At 35.3% G+C, this 20,787-nt stretch overlaps 4 protein-coding genes across 4 annotated transcripts; 2 read left to right on the forward strand and 2 right to left on the reverse strand.

Annotated features, from left to right (window-relative positions):
- Nucleotides 1-1,095: 1,095 nt before the first annotated feature.
- On the forward strand, nucleotides 1,096-2,349 carry LOC146920927 (uncharacterized). The gene has a single exon (XM_085714352.1). The coding sequence runs from the start codon at nucleotides 1,137-1,139 to the stop codon at nucleotides 2,067-2,069; it is 933 nt and encodes a 310-aa protein (XP_085570478.1). The 5' UTR covers nucleotides 1,096-1,136; the 3' UTR covers nucleotides 2,070-2,349.
- A 1,530-nt stretch (nucleotides 2,350-3,879) lies between these two features.
- On the forward strand, nucleotides 3,880-5,214 carry LOC146920928 (transcription factor bHLH131-like protein). The gene is made up of 3 exons (XM_085714353.1): nucleotides 3,880-4,022; nucleotides 4,097-4,327; nucleotides 4,583-5,214. Exons 1-3 carry the CDS (start codon nucleotides 4,005-4,007, stop codon nucleotides 4,979-4,981), a joined length of 648 nt encoding a protein of 215 aa, XP_085570479.1. The 5' UTR covers nucleotides 3,880-4,004; the 3' UTR covers nucleotides 4,982-5,214.
- A 122-nt stretch (nucleotides 5,215-5,336) lies between these two features.
- UBP17 (ubiquitin-specific protease 17) lies at nucleotides 5,337-14,103 on the reverse strand. The gene is made up of 12 exons (XM_085714350.1): nucleotides 13,537-14,103; nucleotides 12,661-12,800; nucleotides 11,820-12,574; nucleotides 11,470-11,558; nucleotides 10,942-11,027; nucleotides 10,690-10,852; nucleotides 10,461-10,575; nucleotides 10,173-10,330; nucleotides 7,440-7,524; nucleotides 7,115-7,327; nucleotides 6,355-6,416; nucleotides 5,337-6,240 (listed from the first exon to the last, which is right to left on the reverse strand). The coding sequence occupies exons 1-12, from the start codon at nucleotides 13,854-13,856 to the stop codon at nucleotides 5,583-5,585; spliced, it is 2,844 nt and encodes a 947-aa protein (XP_085570476.1). The 5' UTR covers nucleotides 13,857-14,103; the 3' UTR covers nucleotides 5,337-5,582.
- Nucleotides 14,104-18,099: 3,996 nt separating this feature from the next.
- On the reverse strand, nucleotides 18,100-18,534 carry LOC146920930 (uncharacterized). Its single transcript, XM_085711226.1, has one exon. It carries the CDS (start codon nucleotides 18,532-18,534, stop codon nucleotides 18,100-18,102), a length of 435 nt encoding a protein of 144 aa, XP_085567352.1.
- Between the last annotated feature and the right edge of the window lie 2,253 nt (nucleotides 18,535-20,787).

Raw genomic sequence — 20,787 nt, forward strand, 5'->3', positions numbered from 1 at the left:
CCATGTGGCCTTGTTTTGGGCATCGATGGACATTAATTTGAGCTGAGTGACCCATCCAGTCCAAAATGGCAATGGGATGCACGTATTTTTTTCTTTTTTCATTTTTATCCTTTGTTTTCAAATGTATGATCGACTTTGGTTTTTTTTTTTAACATGCATGAATTTTGTTTATGTCGATCAAGTTTTTTTTGCCAACCAAAACTCAACAAATGAAAGCTTCAAGTTGCTCAAAAAAAAAAAAAGTTGGTCGAAAGAGTTACTTTAATTCGTTAAACGTGATAGTTAAAAATAATTACTTAACTACTCACTCCGGTCTTATTTACAACTCAACAAATGAAAGCTTCAAGTTGCTCAAAAAAAAAAAAGTTGGTCGAAAGAGTTACTTTAATTCGTTAAACGTGATAGTTAAAAATAATTACTTAACTACTCACTCCGGTCTTATTTACAAGAGACAATTTACTTTTTAGATACATTAAATAATTTATGTACACCCTCCGGTCACTATTATAAGCAAAAAATTATTTTTTAGATTCATTCATTAAATGATGTATGTGGTTTATAATAAAGACTACATACATCATTTAATGAATGAATCTAAAATGTAGTTTTTTGCTTATAATAGTGACCGGAGGGTGTATTTGGTTTAGGTTCTTGACTAGATACATACATTATTCAATGTATCTAAAAAGTCAACTTTCTCTTATAAATAGGACCGGATGGAGTATGTTAGATGGACTCACGACGTTTGTTTCTACATACTCAACTTATTTTTTTGGATCAAAATTGAACAAAGAAAGTCACCAAATTAGTCAATCTTTCCTTAGCTCTAATGGTCAAAAAGACAAACTTAACCATGCCAGATTAACTTCTTCTAGACATAAATAAATAAAAATTTCCAATCAATTTATTGCCGTTGACCATGCATAAATTCATTAACTAAGGTAAAAAACCGAAAAAGAATCAAATCAAAAACACATGAATTAATACAATCCAAATGAGCAAACCACTTAAATGACCAAACCACCCTTCTTCACTCTCTCTATCTATTCACATTTCATTTCCCTTTTATTTTCTTTAACCCTTTACTTCTCCCTCACTCACACATCACAACTCACACAACAAACCAAAAACCCAAAATGAATCCCTTCAAAGGATCCGAATCCGGATCCGAAAACCCGATCGTAACATGCATCAATCTCCTCTCCGCCCGCAACTTCACCGCCGCCAGCGACTTCGCCCGTCGCTTACCACTCTCCGATTCAATCGGCCGAATCCTCACAATCGCAGACGTGCTCTCCGCCACCGACCACTACTCCGTCCTCCGTCTCCCCCGCTTCGAATCCGTCAACCGTGACCTAGCTCGCCAGCATTACGCCAAATTCGCAATCCTCTTAGATCCCACTAGCTCCGAGAAATTCCCTTTTCAAGATGAAGCCCTAGCTCGTGTTCGTGAAGCCTGGCACGTTCTCTCTGACCCTGGAAAACGCGCTGTTTATGACCGCGGTGGTGGTGTAACCGCCACCGCGGCGTTTTGGACTGCGTGTCCTTATTGTTGGAATTTGTATCAGTATGAGAAAAAATACGAAGATTGTTCTTTGATTTGTCAAACTTGTAAGAAAACTTTTCACGGCATGGCGGTTAAGTCACCGGTCAAAGTTGGTGCAACCGTCGTAGAAGGGGAGGAAAAGCGGCAGTACTATAAGTGTAGGGCAAGAGTGCCGTTGAAATTTTACGAAGTGAAAGACGGTGATGAGAGCTTAATGGGTGAAAATGAAGCTGAATTTGTTTATGTTTCTGATGATGATGGTGATTGGGAGAAAGAATGGGGGAATGTGGGTGATGCTGGTGTGAGAAATGAAGGTTTTGAGAAGGTGAATCAAACAGTGGAAACAACGCAAGGAAACGATAAACGAAAGATGAGGGTGAAGACTGTGGCTAGAAAGAGTGTTGTGAACAGAATGACAAGATTTGATTTTGGTAATGATTTGGGTTTGGATGGAAAGGATTGTGAATTGGAGTTTACTGAAGGTGTTGATGATGTCTTTGTTGGGGTGAGGTACAATGGGTGATAGAAATGTTAAGGGAAGTTTTTGTTGTTCTTTGGCTAGGTCTAGTGGTATGATATAGGCAAGAAGTGTGTAGTGTTGTTGTTAGAAAATGTTTTGCATAGATAGATTTTGGGAGGAGAAAAATGACTGATGGAGGTTGATACTTGATAGTATAGTTTTTGAATTGATGCATCTTAGTGGGGAGGCATTGCATTGTTTATATCTCACCATTTTTGTAATGCCACTTTTTCTTGAACTGTTTGAAATTGAAAAGAAAATATTTAGTCTCCTTTCTGATTAAGTTATTCAATTATTTTAGTTTACATGTTCTTGCTATGACTGAATTGGTTTTCATGTTGTGATAGTTTCTCTGGAGATTTTATTCGAGGAAATCTTCAATTTGGTCTCTGATATTGCAATGTTAATACGCACAAACATCTTTGAAATTGTAAGGCACCAACCAGTTTGATCATTTTCGTCAAATGTTTTCGTTACAATGCATTAGCTCTATGGTACTTAGCGAGTCACGTCTTTGATGGCGTCGTAGGGACTGAATCGAAGGATTGTGTTCGTCATATTTTTCATTCATCTTCATCTTTCCCCTTCGGAAAAGCTTTGTAACCTCTTCTTCACCTTCTTTGTGGTGGCGTCATCCTGCAATTCTTTCATCATGTATTTGCAAATTCAAAGTTGGAAGTTTTTTATCCCCATTTGAGTTTACCACAGCCTCAGAAAGACTAGCATGCTCATCCTTCCCATTATTTACCAAATTCTGATCCCTAGGAGCTGTCTGTTTCTCTAACCTCAATAGCCACATTCTTATTTTGATTGTTCTTGTCTCCTTCTCATGCCTCCATCTAGGCATCTACCCAGCTGAAATTTATATTCCAACTTCTTAAAGCACTACTCTCATTGCACAAATAAACAAACAGTCACAATTCATTATATTGCATCAACAAAAAACACCAATCTGCATAAACTAAATGATGGGGATCACAAAATCTTAAATTTAGAAGATAAAGTTTGTTAAATTTTGGTGAAGTTTTTAATAAAGAGTGGTAAGTTAGTGTAATGTGCAAGCCAAAATTTGTGTGAATGATTCAGTGAATGGAAAGTAAGGACATTAAGTTTCGGTGAAATGAATTAGCTACTGCCATGGAACATGACTAGAGAAGGTGAATAGGTTACAGAGCTTTTGATAAGGGGAAGGATGAAGATGAATGGGAAAATAGTTAAGATTAACTCTTTGTTTTTAAGTAGGTCCCTTATGAATATTGTTGAGACTAAAGAGGATGTATTGAGTTTTTTCTTCACTTCTCTTTTTTTTTTTTTTTTTGAGAGAATTTTCTTCACTTCTCTTGTTGATCACAAACTTTGTTATTCATCAAAATAGCTTTTTCTCTTTTAATTTTATTTTAAAATAAAAAACAGCTCATAAAAAGAGAAATTAAACTGACTAAAAATAGGTTATAAACAAGTTAGTCAATTCCTGTTATATAGTTTTTTTTTAGAGGAATTCCTGTTGTACAGTTCTAAAATAAAAAAATAACACTAAAGGTTTGAGAAGAAACAAGAAAGAAGAGAGAGATATGTCTTTAGTGCAACTATTTGGCTATTTTATAAGAAGGAGATACTAAATTCAATTTCCTTAATGATATTGAAGATAAAATTAAAGATGTAATTACAAATCCAAAATATATTTTTGCAAATCAATAAGATTACGAAACTCTATCTTATAAAAATGGTATATCAGAATATAATAATATCATTATGAACATTTAACATAGGCATGATCCCAACATTAATTTCAAAATCCTACCATAAAGTCTCTTTGATTTGCTTATTCTGTTTTATAAAGTGACTAAATAATTGTCAGACATCTCCTATCTTCCTTGCTTTTGTTGTAATTGCATTTCACTTGCCTCTTTTAGCACAAAGGTTTCTTTGGGAAGCAAAATGGTTTTACTTCGACAGGTAAGATTATTGAAAGTTTCTTTGTTTAAACTTGTTTCCTTTCATTGTGTTTTACTAAAATAGTTAGAACACAGGGCATGCAGCATGTTCGAAATTACTGTAACGGAGAAGCTCAAATGCTAAGAAGCAACTTTTCAAGTTCATTCATCTCGCAAACATTCAAAAACAGTATCTCGAAGCAAAGATCAAAGGCGGAGAACAAATTACTAGCAGCTAAGAAACATAGCGAAGCAGAAAAGAGACGTAGAATGCGAATCAATGGTCAATATGACACCCTCCGCAGTATCCTCCCCAACTTGATCAAAGTTAGTGTCATTCATGAAAAATTAAACCAACTTTATGAAAACAAAATTTCTTATACTTTTGTGTATTACAAGGTTTTGAACTATTATCGTTTTTGCGATCACTATTATTGTAAGGAAGAATGGTTAAATATGTTGATGTGGCAGCAATTGCAATCACGATGCAGTCTAAATCATGGTTTTTAATTTTACGTTGTGTTCTCATTGTGATTTTCCTAAACAACCTTGCTAAATTTAGAATTTGTTATTGATTGACAGAAGGACAAGGCATCAATACTAGTGGAGACTATCAAACAAGTGAAGGAGTTGAAGAAAAAAGCATCAAAACTAGAAGAAGATAGCCATGCTACCTCAAAGGAGATCCAGTTTCCTGGTGGGGCAGACAAATTGAATTTGGAAAAGTGTAATGATGAGGAGGGTCTAGTGAAAGCTACATTGAGTTGTGAGGATAGACCAGGATTGATGTCATCTATATCAAGAGCACTATTGTCAATGAAAGCCAAAGTTGTTAAGGTTGAGATGGTGACAGTGGGTGGAAGAACCAGAAGTGTGTTATGGGTCCAAGGTGTTGAAAATGAAGGTTTGGGAATGCTCAAGAGTACTTTGAAAGTTGTTATGCATAAGCCAAGTTTTAAGATGAGGCGGTATACTCAATAGGTATTCTTGTAATAGGTAAAGATTCTCTTGCTAATGACCTCTTTATGGTGGTGGTAGAGTACTGACTTAAGAACTATAGCATGTAAAGCTAATTACATGTTTTTTTCCTAGGTTTGAGGAATACATAATAATGACTTTAGGGGATATATTACTCATGTTTACTTTTACAAGAAACATTCAGCTTTTACTTGGTATATGAATATCATATTCAACTCTAGAAATGAAGTGTGAAATTACATGACAGATTAACATGTAATTTGTGTTTGCAAGACAAGATGTTAAGCAGTAAGCAAATTCCAGTTTTACCTTATAAATTAGTAATTTGATCTTGAATAGAAAATGAACATAAAACAGGTAGAGAAGCACTTGATGATATACACTGTACCAAAAATTATTAGAGGTGATTGATGTCTCAACTCAAACTCAACAAAACGTTTGAGCTACTGCATCTCAATTTGTTATTCATCCTTACTTGTACACAAGAATTCTTGCGCTAATACTGGACATCAAAACAAGAATTCCCATTCTACTTATATTAGTGAAAGATTGATTTTCACTGTCCAAAAATATTCCAGATGTTTGATTCTATCTCAACTCAAACTCAATAAAATGTTTGAGCTGATGCATCTCTACTTGTTCTTCTCACATGTACAGCAGAACTTTTGTCATGGTGCTTAGCAGTGACAAATTTTTTAAGGTCAATTCCCCATCTACCACTATGATTTTTGTTTTTGTTAGCATACAAAATTGCTTTATCTTCCGAGTCTTGCTGGAGCCTCCTATCAGCATCATTGTCCACTGAGAAATCTGTATGCAAGGTATCATAGGAAGAAGATGCAGCCGAGTTGGAAGAAATTCCATACTGGCCGTGCCAATTGGACCCTGCCTCACCAAAAATGTAATCTGAAAAGTCAGCAGTACTAGCCGAGTCCTTTGTACTTGTAGTACTGCAAGAGCTTGCATCAGAAGAGCTGAAAAGTGAGCTTTCGCTAGCAGAATCCACCATAGTATTTCTTCCCCGATAGTTGAATCTCCATTCTTCTGGGTATACAGATTCATTGCCAAAGGAATCATCAACGGCATTCCGGTGAGAGTGCTGTCCCTGCTTCTGCTGTACGGAGGGAGAATCAGCATTTGTAGCCATGGAATTCGACCGCGTCTTAGAAACAGCAGGAATGGCTTCCAAGCTTCTCCTCTTGAACTTTCCAGTTGAAAAGGTTGCATTGCTACTTACTGAACCCAGGGGTTTTGGAGAGTGCCTGGAAATTTTCAAATGAGCATAAAAATGTTACTATTTCTGTCAAGACACTGTAAAATAAATTAGAAGTCAGATCGAATAGAAAAGTATGCATCAACCTCTGCAGCATCATTACCTTGCATAAAGAAGCATGTATGCGCTTTCTGATAAGACTCTTGACAATTCGACAGGTTCTACCTGAAGAGAAGCACAAATGTCATCCTCAATTTACATACAGAAAATCATCTCATAAATGAAGTATGCATTTTCAATGTTGTCATTTGCCAGTCCTTTTCAAAAGGAGTCTTAAAAATCAACGACACAAGTTGCAATAAATAAACTTAGAATAATGGATTGCAATTTCTTTAGAAGGCTTTGAAAAACAAAAGGCAGTAGGCACAAGTAGCTTTCAAAGCATCTCTATAATGCCATAGCTTCTTAAGCCTAGAAAGTACAAAACTACAAACCACTTTTAATGGGTAAAAACCCTTACAACCTTGTAACATATACTAGATATACTTCAAATTTTAAACTTTCGCCTGTTTATAAGTAGAATTGTAGAAGGCACTGATAAAGTAATTTTTTTTTCTTCTCAAGTTTAATCAAATGTTCTCCTTCCTCTTTGGACAAACTTAAAATGAGGACTCAGGACCAATTTCCTATTCAAATCACTTCTGAATTACACAAGCTTCTAAGAACAAAACAAGACCCTCCCCAAATTGATTCTCAATTAACTAAGTTTAGGTTATAGGTTGAGGATAAGAAGACATGCATGTATGAAAACCAAAAATTGAATGAGTTGAACAACATCATCACTTGTATAATCTCATTTTAGGGGGGAGGAGTGGAAAAGAGACCTTCAGACACAAAAAAAAGATATGTTTAAAAGTTCTCACCCTGCTGTCATCAGTCCTGAACCATTCTCCTTGAATGTTCTTCACATAGCAAACATAATGGCCTGAAAATGAAGCATTCATGATATCCAAATGGACGACCACTGCATAAAGACTGTAAAATGGAGATTTATCCTTTCTTCCACTCATGTATGGAGTCATATCCAGGACTTCAGGGAACTGAACTGACTTATTCAACTTTTCAAAGTTACCAGACTGTCAAAATAAACAACAGAACATGCGTGAGAAAACCTAATGTAAAAGCAAAATTACAAATCAATAAACAATGTACATAAGAAAAACATCAAAATTAATATTGAACATGCACCTGAAATCGTTTTAATACGATTGTAAGAATATTTGGTGCCTCCAGTATTGTCAACTTCTTCTTGGCTTTCTCGTACGATTTACATCTACATAGCAAGAAAAAACAAATAAAATGATTTCGTAAATACAATGTGTCCCATATGAAAGTTGAACATAAAAATCTAGGAGTTTAAATCACAAATTTAATAATACTCCCTCTAGTCCTATTTATAAGAGACAAATTAGGTTTTTTTTGTCCTAAACATAAACACAAAACATATTTTAAGTGTATTAATTATAAATTCCTTTTGCCCCCTTACTTTATTGTGAGTTTTATAGAAGTCCATCTTCCCTATGCAAGTGGGTCTTATTAAATGAGCGTTAGCGGTATTTTTGGGAAAGAAGTTGGCATCTTTGAATGTGCTTCCTTAGTTAGTTTTTGTGATTTAATCTTTTGCTTTATATAAATAGGACCACAGGGAGTAATATAGAACCATGTGTGCCCCTCTAAACATTTGTAAATTGTAACACTACACCTCAATGTTCATAAATCAGAATATACCAAGTCAACTTAAGGTCATAAAACCCATGGGACAAAATTGGCATTGTGCTTGGTAGCTAAAGCTCTAAATATCTAGTACAATACTAAAAGACGGAACTATGATCATATGAATACATCTAGTTTAATATAATTGAATTAGATGAACCAACAGCAATCAATTGTTGAAGTCAACAGATGTCCTAATAAAATAATATATTTATCAAATGGAACAGTTCAGCCAATCACAAGATTCCACGGCATTCTTTCCCCAAATTCCACAAAATATTGTTCAAACTTCTCATTTGTCTCATTGCAGTGGCATGACTTCAAAGAGAATCCGGAAAACCATTAAAAGATCACTATTTAAATCAATTTGACAGGATTCTATCAAAGCCCGGAAGTAGGTACTAGTCCACGAATTCACATCTGAAAAACATTCACAAACTTCTAATAGATGTTGCGGTCAATTTTTTAAGGTTTTCGACAGTTTATCCCCTCCCAATAAAGCTTTAAGATTTAACCTTCCAAGAGGTTTATGACCCTTCTTCTCTTAATTTTTAAAGCCTAACACCCCTTTGAGTAGTTTATCACCATGTATGCAACGGATGAATAATGAATTGTATCTTAGAACTGTAATTTAACTAATTATTCAAGCATGAGACTAAATAACTAATTGCTCATTCAATTTAAGAATTTAACTGATTAATCCGCATTGACCACTTTAACTATCAAGTATTTGGTGATTTTTCAAGCTCAAGTTTAACTGCAAAACAGAAATTGAATACAAAACAACAACCAAAGCATTTTCCTACTAGGTGGAGTTGGTTAAGTGCATCAATCAAAGCCAAAAAGCCATGACTCGTGTCATGTGTAAGGTCCAAAGCAGTGTTGTTAAATAGCAGCTATAGATGCGCTATACCACTATGGCATAGCGGAATTTGGACACACCGATTTTATTCCGCGATATACAATTTAGTACAAAATGTTGACAAATAGCCGTTGCAGTGACGATATAGCACTATTGTGTAGCGGAATTTTAACAATCCACTATTTTCCACTATCCGCAATTGACAACATTGGTCCAAAGACAGAATATTTACATCTAAACCAGCCGATCCGAGATTGGGATAGCAGGATAACGTGATAGCCGTTATTTGAACTAATTATAATTAATGCTGTATGTATATACACACACTTAGTGGGATAAGGCTTGGTAATTATTGTTGTATATACACACACACTAAACGTTAATTTAACGAGATCTGATTATGTTACTTTTATTTGATTATTATTTATGAGATTTATATTATTATCTTATTATTGGATTATTACTACTGCTACTATTTTATTCTAAAAACTGAGTGATCTAAAGTCCAGTTTGATTGATAGTGCCTTTTTAAGTAATTTTTTCGAGGGCGGCTTTTACCACGATGATTTTTTAAAAACAGTTTTTTCCCTGTCCAGATGGGCAAATCCGGAAGGAAGCGGTTTTAAAGAATCGTGGGGGTGGGGGGGAGAGAAGCTCCCTATTTTTCTGCAGTGGGCCTTAAGGGCCCAAAAGTTGTCTTTTACTCCCTCAACCTAGCTTAAAATCATGAGAAGCAGCAACAGCCACACACAACGAGCAGCCACAAAGATGAAGAAAACTCACACAACAGAACAAGCCGCACACAGCATAGAAGCCACAGACAACAAGCAGCCGCACAGAACGAGCAGATCTGGTCACGAAAGAAAGATATTTGTTGCCGGAAAACTCAGATTTGGCCATAAAAGGTGAGAAATTGTTTCTTTTATCGACTTTTTCATCCCCTCTTCCAGAGCGGCCCTTGTGCGCCGCTATGGGCGCAAACTGCACAGCGCCATTCCCGCTGAGAAGCCTGGTGTAGCGCTCCCACTCTTGATGCGGGGCGCAACTGGCTTCACCGGCGGCCAGCCACTGTCCTGCGGCGCAACGGAGTGATCGTGGCACTAATAATAACCTAGATCCCAATTTTTATCTGTAATAAATGTACTTCAAATCCTACTTTCTCTTGAATAATAGTTTAAAATCTACTTATAATTTCCATATACCGTTTGAGAAAAGGAAATAAATTTAATTACCATATACTATGGCTAATAAAACAGCAATGTGTAATAAAAGAAAACCAAGCACAGTAACATGATAAAAAATAATAGGAAAGAAATAAATGTGACATGGAAGGAAAGGTGACAAACCTGCCACAATTATACTTATTATCTTTATCCAAAATTTCAGGCGCTGTAAATTGTCCAAGAGCCTCCTCCAAAGTTTCAATATCTCCATCAATCTCAACAGTAAGATCCATCATTCTCTCATACCTCTCAGATTTCCCCAGGCACCTTAAGCACTTTATCTGCATTTTGCAGCAAAAAGAAACTTCAACATTTATGAAAGGTATTCTTTCCCATCCCTTTCCTACTCAATAAAATTTGAAAACATAAAGCTGAAAGCACCATAAAATAGATTGTTAGATTCAAAACTACCTTAGATCGTAGATATCCTCCAAAAGTGTATCCAATGAGAGTTGTTTCTTCTGTCAAAGGACTTGATAGACCGGCTTCCTTGAGACAAATATATTGCATAGTCTCAACTGCACCCCTGTTGATGGACCAATTTCTCATAAAGCCAATGCATAAAAGATTTTGTTTTGAAGTAGCAGCTAAGGAACCAATAGCATTGATAAAGAATGAGCATCAGAATTATTTCGCTCACCTCAAAAATTCATGCGCATCTTCCTCTCTCCCATGTCCAAGATGACTTCCAATCTTGTGTATCTTAGATAATATCCCAATTGGAGAAAGTGGAGAAGTCCCTTCTTTTGCCTTCTGAATTAGATATTCAAACTCGCACATAAAACACCATCCCCTCTTCTGACCTATTGAGAACATTGTGAAGATTCCATTAATTAAAGGTCCTAATAGTTGAACAAGTTAAATCATGAAGTTGTTATTAATAGGTACTTGCATCGTTTCGAATGGAACCCTTGCAAAAGATATGATGTTAGAGGCTGAGTATACGCCAAGCATTGGAGTGCTGCATTAGCATAACAGCTGCAGTAGAGGCATTTCATTAGCAAGAGGGTATGTAATTAAGAATCAAAAATCATTTCTATGTCGAAAAGCACTTGATGCATCTCTATTGAACTACGCAAAAAACACAAGTGAAACAAGCATTGAAAACAAATAAGAAAATTCAGCCAGCCAACAACTAGAATGTTTCCTAAACGTTCCGACAAAAGTAGCTTGAAGGCCTACTTGATTCCCAAGTATTTCGTTCATCACGAGTATTGTATGCTAATCTTTATAATAAGTGTAGGACTATACAACACAATAGAGTACTCATAGAAAGAAAAAAAATAAAGGAACATAAATCTTCACAACAAAAAAGTATCAGACTCCTCACTATCCCCTTTAATCTCTCATCCTTCTTACCAGAGCAGTTACATCACATAAAACTAGCAATCAATGTAAAGCAAAAAGAACTCTAAAGTACCTGTTCCCACAGTTTGTAAGGCCAAAGGGAAATAGTTTCACCTTGTCATAACAATAAAGTTCCACGAAAAGTTCATAAGGAAAGCCCAACTGCCAAAACAACAAAATTTTAAATCAGAAGCGACAAAAGTAATAGTAGTAATAATCATGATGATAATAATACTCCCTCCGGTCCTATTTACAAGAAACAATTTACTTTTTAGATACATTGAATAATTTATGCATCTAGACTAAAATCTAAACCAAATACATAATTTATCTAATGTATCCAAAAAGTCAACTGTTTCTTGTAAAAAAGACCGGAGGGAGTAATAGTCAATTTCTAAATAAACAAGTCCAATATATTCACACCTCATTTTCAACAGATGCTAGATTGGATCTTGACTCTTTTGAGCTTCTAAACTGCTGGACAACTTTCTGCATTGATGTTTTCAAACCATTACGAACATTTTGTTGAAGATTTGGAACAACGCTAACTTTTGAAGGCAAGGCATGATAATTGTCAGTTTTTGTAGACTTGGAATGTGAAATCAAATCCTCCTTAGTAGTTGAAGATATTTGATCACGAGAACTAGATGATGATGATCTCCGTGCTTCTTTGTACCTGGACAAATGCGATTCTTCCACGTCGTCAGCTAGAACATCAGTATTTGAATTACTCAAGGAAGGCACAGTCCTGCACTTAGAAGTGTCTGTTATTGGTTTTTCAACAAATGAAACTCTTCTTTTGTGTTGATGACCACCCAACTTTGATGCCTCATCATGATATGTGTCGGATTTAGCTTTTGGAACTTTTGATTCAAATCCAGTCTCATCAGTAGTGTTGCTAGACTTTTTCTTGCTTCTTTTACTTGAACTAGAATTCTTAACTTCAATATTGACAGGATTTTTAGATTCCAAAGGAAATGAGGAGTGCAACACAGTTCCGTCGTTGTCGGTGGAAGCTACACATGTGTCGTTAGCAGTATTATCACTGACAGGTTTTGTAAATGAGTCATGAGTCTCGTGACGGTTATCATCAAATGATTCTCTTGCAGCAACAGAAGCATTAATGCTGGAATGCGAATCGTTGTAAGATCCAACATTAACATGATTTCCTTTGCTTTCTGCAAAAAACCTAACAAAATTAATACCATATATGATGATATGACTCTTGAAACGGCATAATAATATTTCTAATCAAAGACATTACCATGAAGACCAAATTCTGTTCCTGATACTGATGCCCTAGATGTAACATTCTCGTCGTTGACCTCCCTGGTGGTGGTAATCGAAGGCCAACATTCGTCCTTGTGACCTTGTCTCCAGTGACTAATTTGACACTTACCCGAACTACAAGAAAGCATGCTTGTGTAAATGAATAACAACTAGAGATGTCTGGAGATATGTAACTGAAGAGAGAAGAAACATAGGCACAAAAAAAAACTAGAGATATTCAGGGATGCAACGATGTCAAATCACTTGTAAAACTACACACTAAAATAAAAAATTAAAATAAAAATTCAAGAGATAAATTTCAAGGAAATTGCTACTTGTCACGAGAAAAAGCCCCACGACAATATCACGAGTCAAATACTAAATACTATCTCTCATAAACTAACCCCACTTTTGCCCCATGTTTTCCCGCCAGCGGCAAATTTCTTGCCCCATGTTTTCCGGCCAGCAGCAAATATCATTGGCTAAATGCATTTTGTGACCACTTTGTGAAAATATCTCTCGGAATAAATAACATCATTCAAATTTCAGCAACAAACACACAAAACACTACGGATATGTTTCTCAAAATAAACCGAAGTATCATAAAATGTTACATGATGATCATTCATGTTATTCATTCAATTCTTTAAAATTCTCAAATATATACCAAAAGATAGACTTAGACCTCCAAAACCCTCAATCCGGAATACCCTAATTTTCCATTATATCCCCTTAAAAAGCTTCAAAATTTCTATGTTCCTAACCTAATGGCACCACGCCCATTACTCAATTTCAAACAAACCACATGCATAACATGAAAAACAAGCTAATTTCAATTCAAAAACTTCAAAATTAGAATCCAGAAACAAACCAGTATCTAACAGCTTTGCAGCGAGCACAACGCATGGTAGTAGGAGAATAACAAACAGCACATTGATACCCATGAGAAACTGAAACAGGAACCGAATTCAATGATTCAAAAGAGGCTGAATTTGAAGGTGAAAATGAAATTTCATCTGAATCACCATAAGCTTCCATATGAGCCATAGAAGCAGTAGTATCTTGTACCAACCTCATAACCTCTTCTCTCTTCTCTTCAGCATTTCTCCAAACATAACGAATCACCACAAAACCCAAAACCAATAACAAATAAACCAAACCTTGAAACCCTAAAATCTCAAACACCACCATTGTTGAAATCTTCTTCTTATCCTGGTCCCCAACACAGGATCCACGGAAAAATCACAACTTTTCCTCGCATAGAGCAAAAGGGTTATCCTATAAGGGCAAAATGGGAAAGATAGTTGCGTCGGTGAGAAGATGAAGAACAAAGTAACAACACAACAGAAACCGTCACTAGAAACTGAAGCTTGGATTATGTGTTTTTTTTTTTTGTTCTGTCTTTGAATGTTTTTTTTCTTTTGTTTGTTGACGAATTGTGAAAATGGTGCGACACAGCGATCTTTTGTCGTTTCTACTGTCCTTCTCTTCTTACATCATTCTTTATTGTTGTTAACATCGTTTCCGCGTGCAATTGTAAGACTAATCTTTGAGATTTATACGGTTTAAATGAATGGTAAGTAAGTTTTAATATAGTTACATGTCAAATGTTAAATTTGAACTCGAGACTTTAGTTAAGTAGGTGTAGGAGAACAAAAATACTCAAAATTTTAGTTAAGTTAAAAGAGACTCATGACATCTGATTTAATATTATGTTTTATTACATCATTCTAACAATAACGCTTTATCTCTTTAATATAATTTAATGGTTTGATAATGTTATGTTTATTGTTTAATTGAAACGTTAGTGGAATTAAATATTTACCTACTTTTTGGGCTTTTTTCTTGTAACTACTAGTACTAGTAGTGTTGTTGTTGAAGTTCAACACTTCGTCATATTAATGGTTTGAAAATTTTTGAGATGGTTGGTACTTGCCTACTTGGTAGTAGGATAGAGGAGTAGAAAATAATCTTTTTATATTTTAAGAAAGAAACCGCGGAATCTCGAATGCCTTAATGTACTTTTTGCAACTATTTACAAGTAACAAACTAGAAATGGATTAGAATTACTAACTATTATTATTGTGGCAGGTGAGTTTTGCTTCAATAAGAAAGTTGGATAATCATAAGACTAGTCAGTCAATTTGACATTTTTTTTTCAACTTTGACTTTGAAATGTATGTGAATTTCCCACTTTACGTAGACCATTTTCAAATGGTAGAGCTTTACATAAATTTTAGTCAATAAAATAAAAGTGGTATGTTAAATCCGGTTAAAAGAAGTGGATGCTGAGTGTATTCAACTGGGTGAAATTTTTAAATTAAATTGTGCTCAAATTGTGTTACTTTAAAATCGAATGGTGTTTTTTAATGTATGTGTTTTAGGGATGTTGAAGGTGTATTTGTATTCGTCTAAATTATATGGTTATCTTCGGAGTCTACAATTGATTTGGGTAAGTGTTTTGTCTTTATCATGCTATTAATGACTAGGTTTATGACCTCCAATTTGACAACATTGATTTTGTGATGGACACCATCAACAAATTTAGGCATCAAGCGATTGTTCATCTTGAATATGCTCAAACTACTATAATCTTACATATTTTAAACTACCAACAATCAGCGTTCGATGTTAACCATTTGGTTCCTTGGGGAATGTGCCATGGTAATTTGGAATCCAGTTAGGGGATAAGTAAACTTTGGTAAAAAAAAATTGTTAGACCTAGAAATAGAATTTAGATTTTTCCAAATGATTTATCCTTAGATGAAGTTCATTAGCAATTTGAGTTTAATCACTTGGTTATAGTACTAGTGGGTGTCGGATGTAAGTAAAATCTTGTGTTTTAAAGAACATATACACTATTGGGACCGACTAAATCAACAATTAACCTCATAATCAATTTGATTATAGTACTATATCATATGTATTTATGGGTGTAACTAGTCGGTTTGGTCGAACTTTTTAAGGAGAAAAGTACAAACCAATAAAAAATAGTCGATTGGATTTGGTTCAACTTTTGCAAAAAAAATGTCACGAAATTTGAACCAAATCGATGAAGAACAAGTTGGTTCGATTTGATTCAATTTGATTTATGTTTTTAAAAATTTAAGAAATTTATTTTAAAAATACCTACAAATAAGAAATTATTCAAATACTATAAATTGTTTATACTTTCAAAACATGTAGATAAGCTAAAATGAGAAAAACAGTATATAATGATTAAAAAATTACATGGATACAGAATATATTTTAAGATAACACTACTAATTCTCTTTGTTTGTTCAAAAAAAAGATAACACTACTAATAATATACTAGTATTATATATAGTGGTGTCACTTGGGTTTTGGGTAATCGATTTTAAATTACATGAAATTGATACTCAAACTAATATATGTCGGATTTGATTTGGTTTGGTTAGATTCGGATTTAAACATGAAAAATTAGAACCAAATTAATTGAAATGGATTCAATTTTTTCATTTTTCGGACCACTGGTTTGTTCATAAGTCCCTAAATGTATTGTTAAATTGGTGCTAACATTAGAAGTATAAACCTTTGTCAAAAAAAGGAAATAGAATTATAAACCGTTTTTTTTTTTTTTACTTTTTCTTCTTTCTTGGTTCAAACCTAATTAGAGCAGATAAAGTAGTGAATAGTATTGATAGATCGTTGAGTTTTTCTTCAAGGTGCACAAAATCATGACACGGCTACTCAGTCGATTTTGGTAACAATTTACTTGATAAGATATAACTCTTCTTCAAAACTAAATCTTAAGGTCGTTCTCACATACTGGTAAATCTTTTATATTAATTGAAAAAATAAGTTTGGACAAACTACTGTGATACTCAAGTTGGACTTAAGTGATATTGTGGATGACATAATATTAATCAAGATGTTTTCGTGACCTTAGTTCAGTTAGTATAGACATTACATAATACATATATAGGGGCTGAGATTCGAATTTCGAACACACTATATATTTAGAGTGTTACTTTTCCCACCCTATGGCCTTCTCGCGCGCCCTGCAAAAATTCCAAAAATGCCCCTGGTCCGGATTATGTTTTCCGGACAAGATTGTTAGTAACTTCCGGAATATAAAATCCGGCCATATACGATATGCATATTTTGTGTATTTCTTTGATGTCAAGGGTCTCTGTTGACCGTTATACGACCCCCGCATAAGCTGCAATGCAATTGCAGGGGTCGTATGAGCGGTCAACAATGACCATGACACCACAAACACTCCTAAAAGCTACCTAAAAAACTTAAAATTTTTGAAGAAAATGTAAGAAAGGAGGTGAAGAAGAATGAAGGAAAATGTTGAAGATCCAAGCCTTTTTATAGCCTTATATAAGTCAAAGGTCTTAATTACAGTCAAATAAAATGTGTTCCACATTCAAAACAGTAAAAAAATGCATTCAAACTCCACTAACCGGCCTAACCTTTGGTGAAACGTCACCGGCCTAAATGTTACTGAGTGTTTCCGGATTATACAATCCGGAACGTATGCAGTTTGTCCGGAGTGTAAAGTCCGAACTGTACCAGACCCTTTATTTGGATCGTTTTCGTTGCGAATGCGTTGGAAAAAAATAGATCAAAGATACATAACATAAATAAAAACAACATAAGACAAATAAACAGTTAAAAAAAACCATAATAACATAAATGATGAATCTTTTGGGAAGGTGTTCGAAGAGGAGCTTTTGAACTCGATCCTGCCGGCATGCCAACTGACATGTTACGATCGGCAGGCCGACATTATCGAGTTCATAAGAACCTCTTCTTTGGAGTTAGATCTGCAACACAATGAAGAAAGACAAGGTGTTTTCAAGAGGATTTCTTTGAGTTAGGTCCTGCTGCCTTGCCAAATGACATATTATCTGGCAGGCAGAAAGATCTAACTTATAGAAACCTCTTGATATTTTTGAGTTATCTATCTATCAAAGAGGCATCAAGGACTATCTATATATTTTTGACAGCATGCTGAGGATCTTCATAATGCCGTCAAAGAGAGAGCTAACTCATCCATTCGCGACAGCATTAGAAAGATCCTCAGCTTGATGACAAAAATTTGCATGGTTTGCTTTGGTGTGTTTGTGTGTTTTGCTGGTATTGAAGATCAAAACCGGAGAGGGTGTATTTATAGAGGTCCTTGGATGTTTTGGACCACATAAAATCTTAGTGCAGTGTGGTCCATACAAAAGAATCCTATGCTGAAGCATTCCAGATTACGTTCTCCGGAATACACTGACGCCCTATGTATTTCCGGATTTTGTAATCTGAAAAGCATATATTGGGTTATATGCTAACACGCAATTAAAACAACATAAAACACGTAACTAAAACATAAGGCAACGACTTAATTCAACAACACATAACTAACACGCAATTAAAACAACATAAAACACGTGGTTAATTAAAACATAACACATTATCACGGATCATCTAAACTAACTTCTTCCTTCTCTGGTCCCTCCAGCAGAGCCCTGATCTCTTCGTAGTTCCTGGGCCGGTGCAAACTTTTCAGGATTTGTTCGGCAGATCTAACAAACGAAGCGTCCAACTCGATCGGTCCTCTAGCGTTGTGCTGACCAAAGACAGAGAACATGGTTCTCACGTCGTCATCGTTTGTGAGTTTCATCCGGCTGAAGCGTAGAGATCCGGCTGAGTCGGACAATGGACATCGATATTCAACACCGACCACCCTCCTAGTGTCTCTGCGGTTGAGTTGACAGTTGATTTGATCCAGCTCATTTTTCAGCTCGAATAGGGTGACATCGTCGCGAATCCTAAACAGATGGGGTGGTGTTCCACCGTTGTAGTATACTGCCGCTAGCTTGGTGTTCGGATCAAGGCCAGAGAATTCCATATTTTTTTTTTCTGGTGTAGTTTACTTGTAATGAAAACAGGGACCCCTATTTATAGAGGTATTTGGGCGTTGTGGACCACAAAAATTGTCGGTACAATGCAGGCCACACAGAAGAATCCAATGCTGAATCAATCCGGATTATACAATCTGAACCAACCCTCACCATACACAACGTTCCAAGTTTCACTTTGGGACACCCCATTATCGTCTTTTTCCGGAATACGTAATCCGGAGTGCATGCGTAATCCGGATTATATCTTCCGGACTTCACCAGAAGTTTTGGCCGGTGGTCTGCAGCACAAAGAAAACGTTTTTCAAACGTTTTGGGCGGTGGTCAAGTGTAAAAACACGTTTTTTGACCGGCATTGTTGGCCTCCCACACGTTTTTTAACCCCCTCCCCTATAAATATGGTTCATTTTCTCAAAAAATTTCACACCTTCTTCTTTCTTCTCTTTTCCTCTTCTACAACGATGTGTTTCCATCATTGGCCTTTCATAAAAAGAGGCCTCTTTGGAAATCCATCAGGGGTCATATGATCGGTCAATAGGGTAGGGGTCAGTCTGAATCAGAGGTGGGTTTGTCTGGGTGTCATGTTGACCATCATGGTCTCTTGTTCCCTAGAGGCCCCTGTGCCCCCTCTGTCTCCCCACCAACAGATTTTCTTCTTCCCCGCCATCTTCTTTCCTCCCACCCTCTTTCCTCTTCATCAGTGGCTGGAGTTAAAGCTGGAGCCACTGGTATAGCTTATGTAATAGGATAGGATTAGAAATAGATTTAGGATATTATGTAATAAGCTTAAAAAGCTTGAAAGCTTGAAAATTATTGTAATGTATTGTTCATATATTAATAAAATGAATTGTTTTTATGTTTGTGTCTTTTTATTTATGTTTTTTAGTTTATTTGCATTTTCTTTTACGAATTGTAGACCTTACAATTGCAAAAGTTCTGGTAAAACACTATTCTTGGTAATATAATCCGGATATATCTGCAAATTTCTAACAATGAAATCCGGAAAACAAAATCCGGAAAAGGGGTAAAATTGGAAGAAAAAAAAATAGGGTGCGCGAGGAAAGGCATAGGGTGGGAAAAGTAACACTCCTATATTTATCCTGAGGTGAATTTGTAGAAGTGTGGTCATGGGCGGAGCTATGTTATGTTCAGGGGGTTCATATGAATCCCCTCACTTTTTACAATTACACCTATTTTATATGTTATTTTAATACTTGAACCCCCTCAAATTTGTAGCATGAACCCAATATCTCACCTATGTGTAAAAAAAATCTGTGTGTTGCACCTCTATATTGGATTTTTGGACAGTTAAAGTTGCACACACTTTAGTCTATAGTCCAATATTAGCTAGTTGTGCAGGCTGTAAAGTCAAAACACACTAATTTATTAATTGGAAATGGAAGTACTAATATTTTGACCTACAAAATATGTTTTGTAAAAAACAGTTTATAAATTAAAGTTAAAAAAGTTTCGCTTAGTTTGCAGTGTGAATCATTCCACTTTTGTCTTATATATATTTCTTTGTTAAAGAACAACTTATAAAAAAAAAAAAATTAGTTAAAGAACAATTTTAGTTAACATATATGTTCAACAAAAAAATATATATATCTCCTTCGAATAAGTAATATACTTATCTTAGTTGATGCAAAATGACGGCATTTTTCCGGTAAAAAAAAATCCACCTAACATGACGGGTAACATTAAAATCAACGATCTCATCTTTAATTTCACTAGTATGGATACCCGTGCCAAGCACGGGCTAGAATTCAACCATACCTAAGTGAAAAAATGTTGTATGTATCAAGTGTTAGTTACATTTCAACATTGAATAAAAGAGTGGAGGTTGGACAACATATAAGTGGAAGATTCATATACTTAATACCTTAAATATTCAATGAAAATATAATATCATTCTCACTTGGATGATTGCTCTAGCTCCAATGGATCGATCCACACCAACGTGAGTTCCCCCATAAATTTCAACGGTCGTAACAAAACTCGGTTCGACTTTATAGCGGGAGCGCGAGTGGGAGAGTTGTTATTGTGTCAAATGTGAGTAAAAGTTCAACATTGAATTCAAGAGTAGATATTGAGCAACATAATATATCTAATGTCTTAAGATTTAGGGTGAAGATGTGGTGTCAATATCACTTATGTGGTTTCTTTTAGTCTAAAGTGATGATTAAACTAAATGTATGATCCCCGGTAGTAAGAAAATTATGAACTATTTTTTTTTTAAAGTT

The sequence above is a fragment of the Medicago sativa genome, chromosome 5, assembly GCF_051527215.1.
Source record: "Medicago sativa cultivar Bolivia chromosome 5, Bolivia_mono, whole genome shotgun sequence".
In the NCBI taxonomy this organism is placed as follows: Eukaryota; Viridiplantae; Streptophyta; class Magnoliopsida; order Fabales; family Fabaceae; genus Medicago; species Medicago sativa.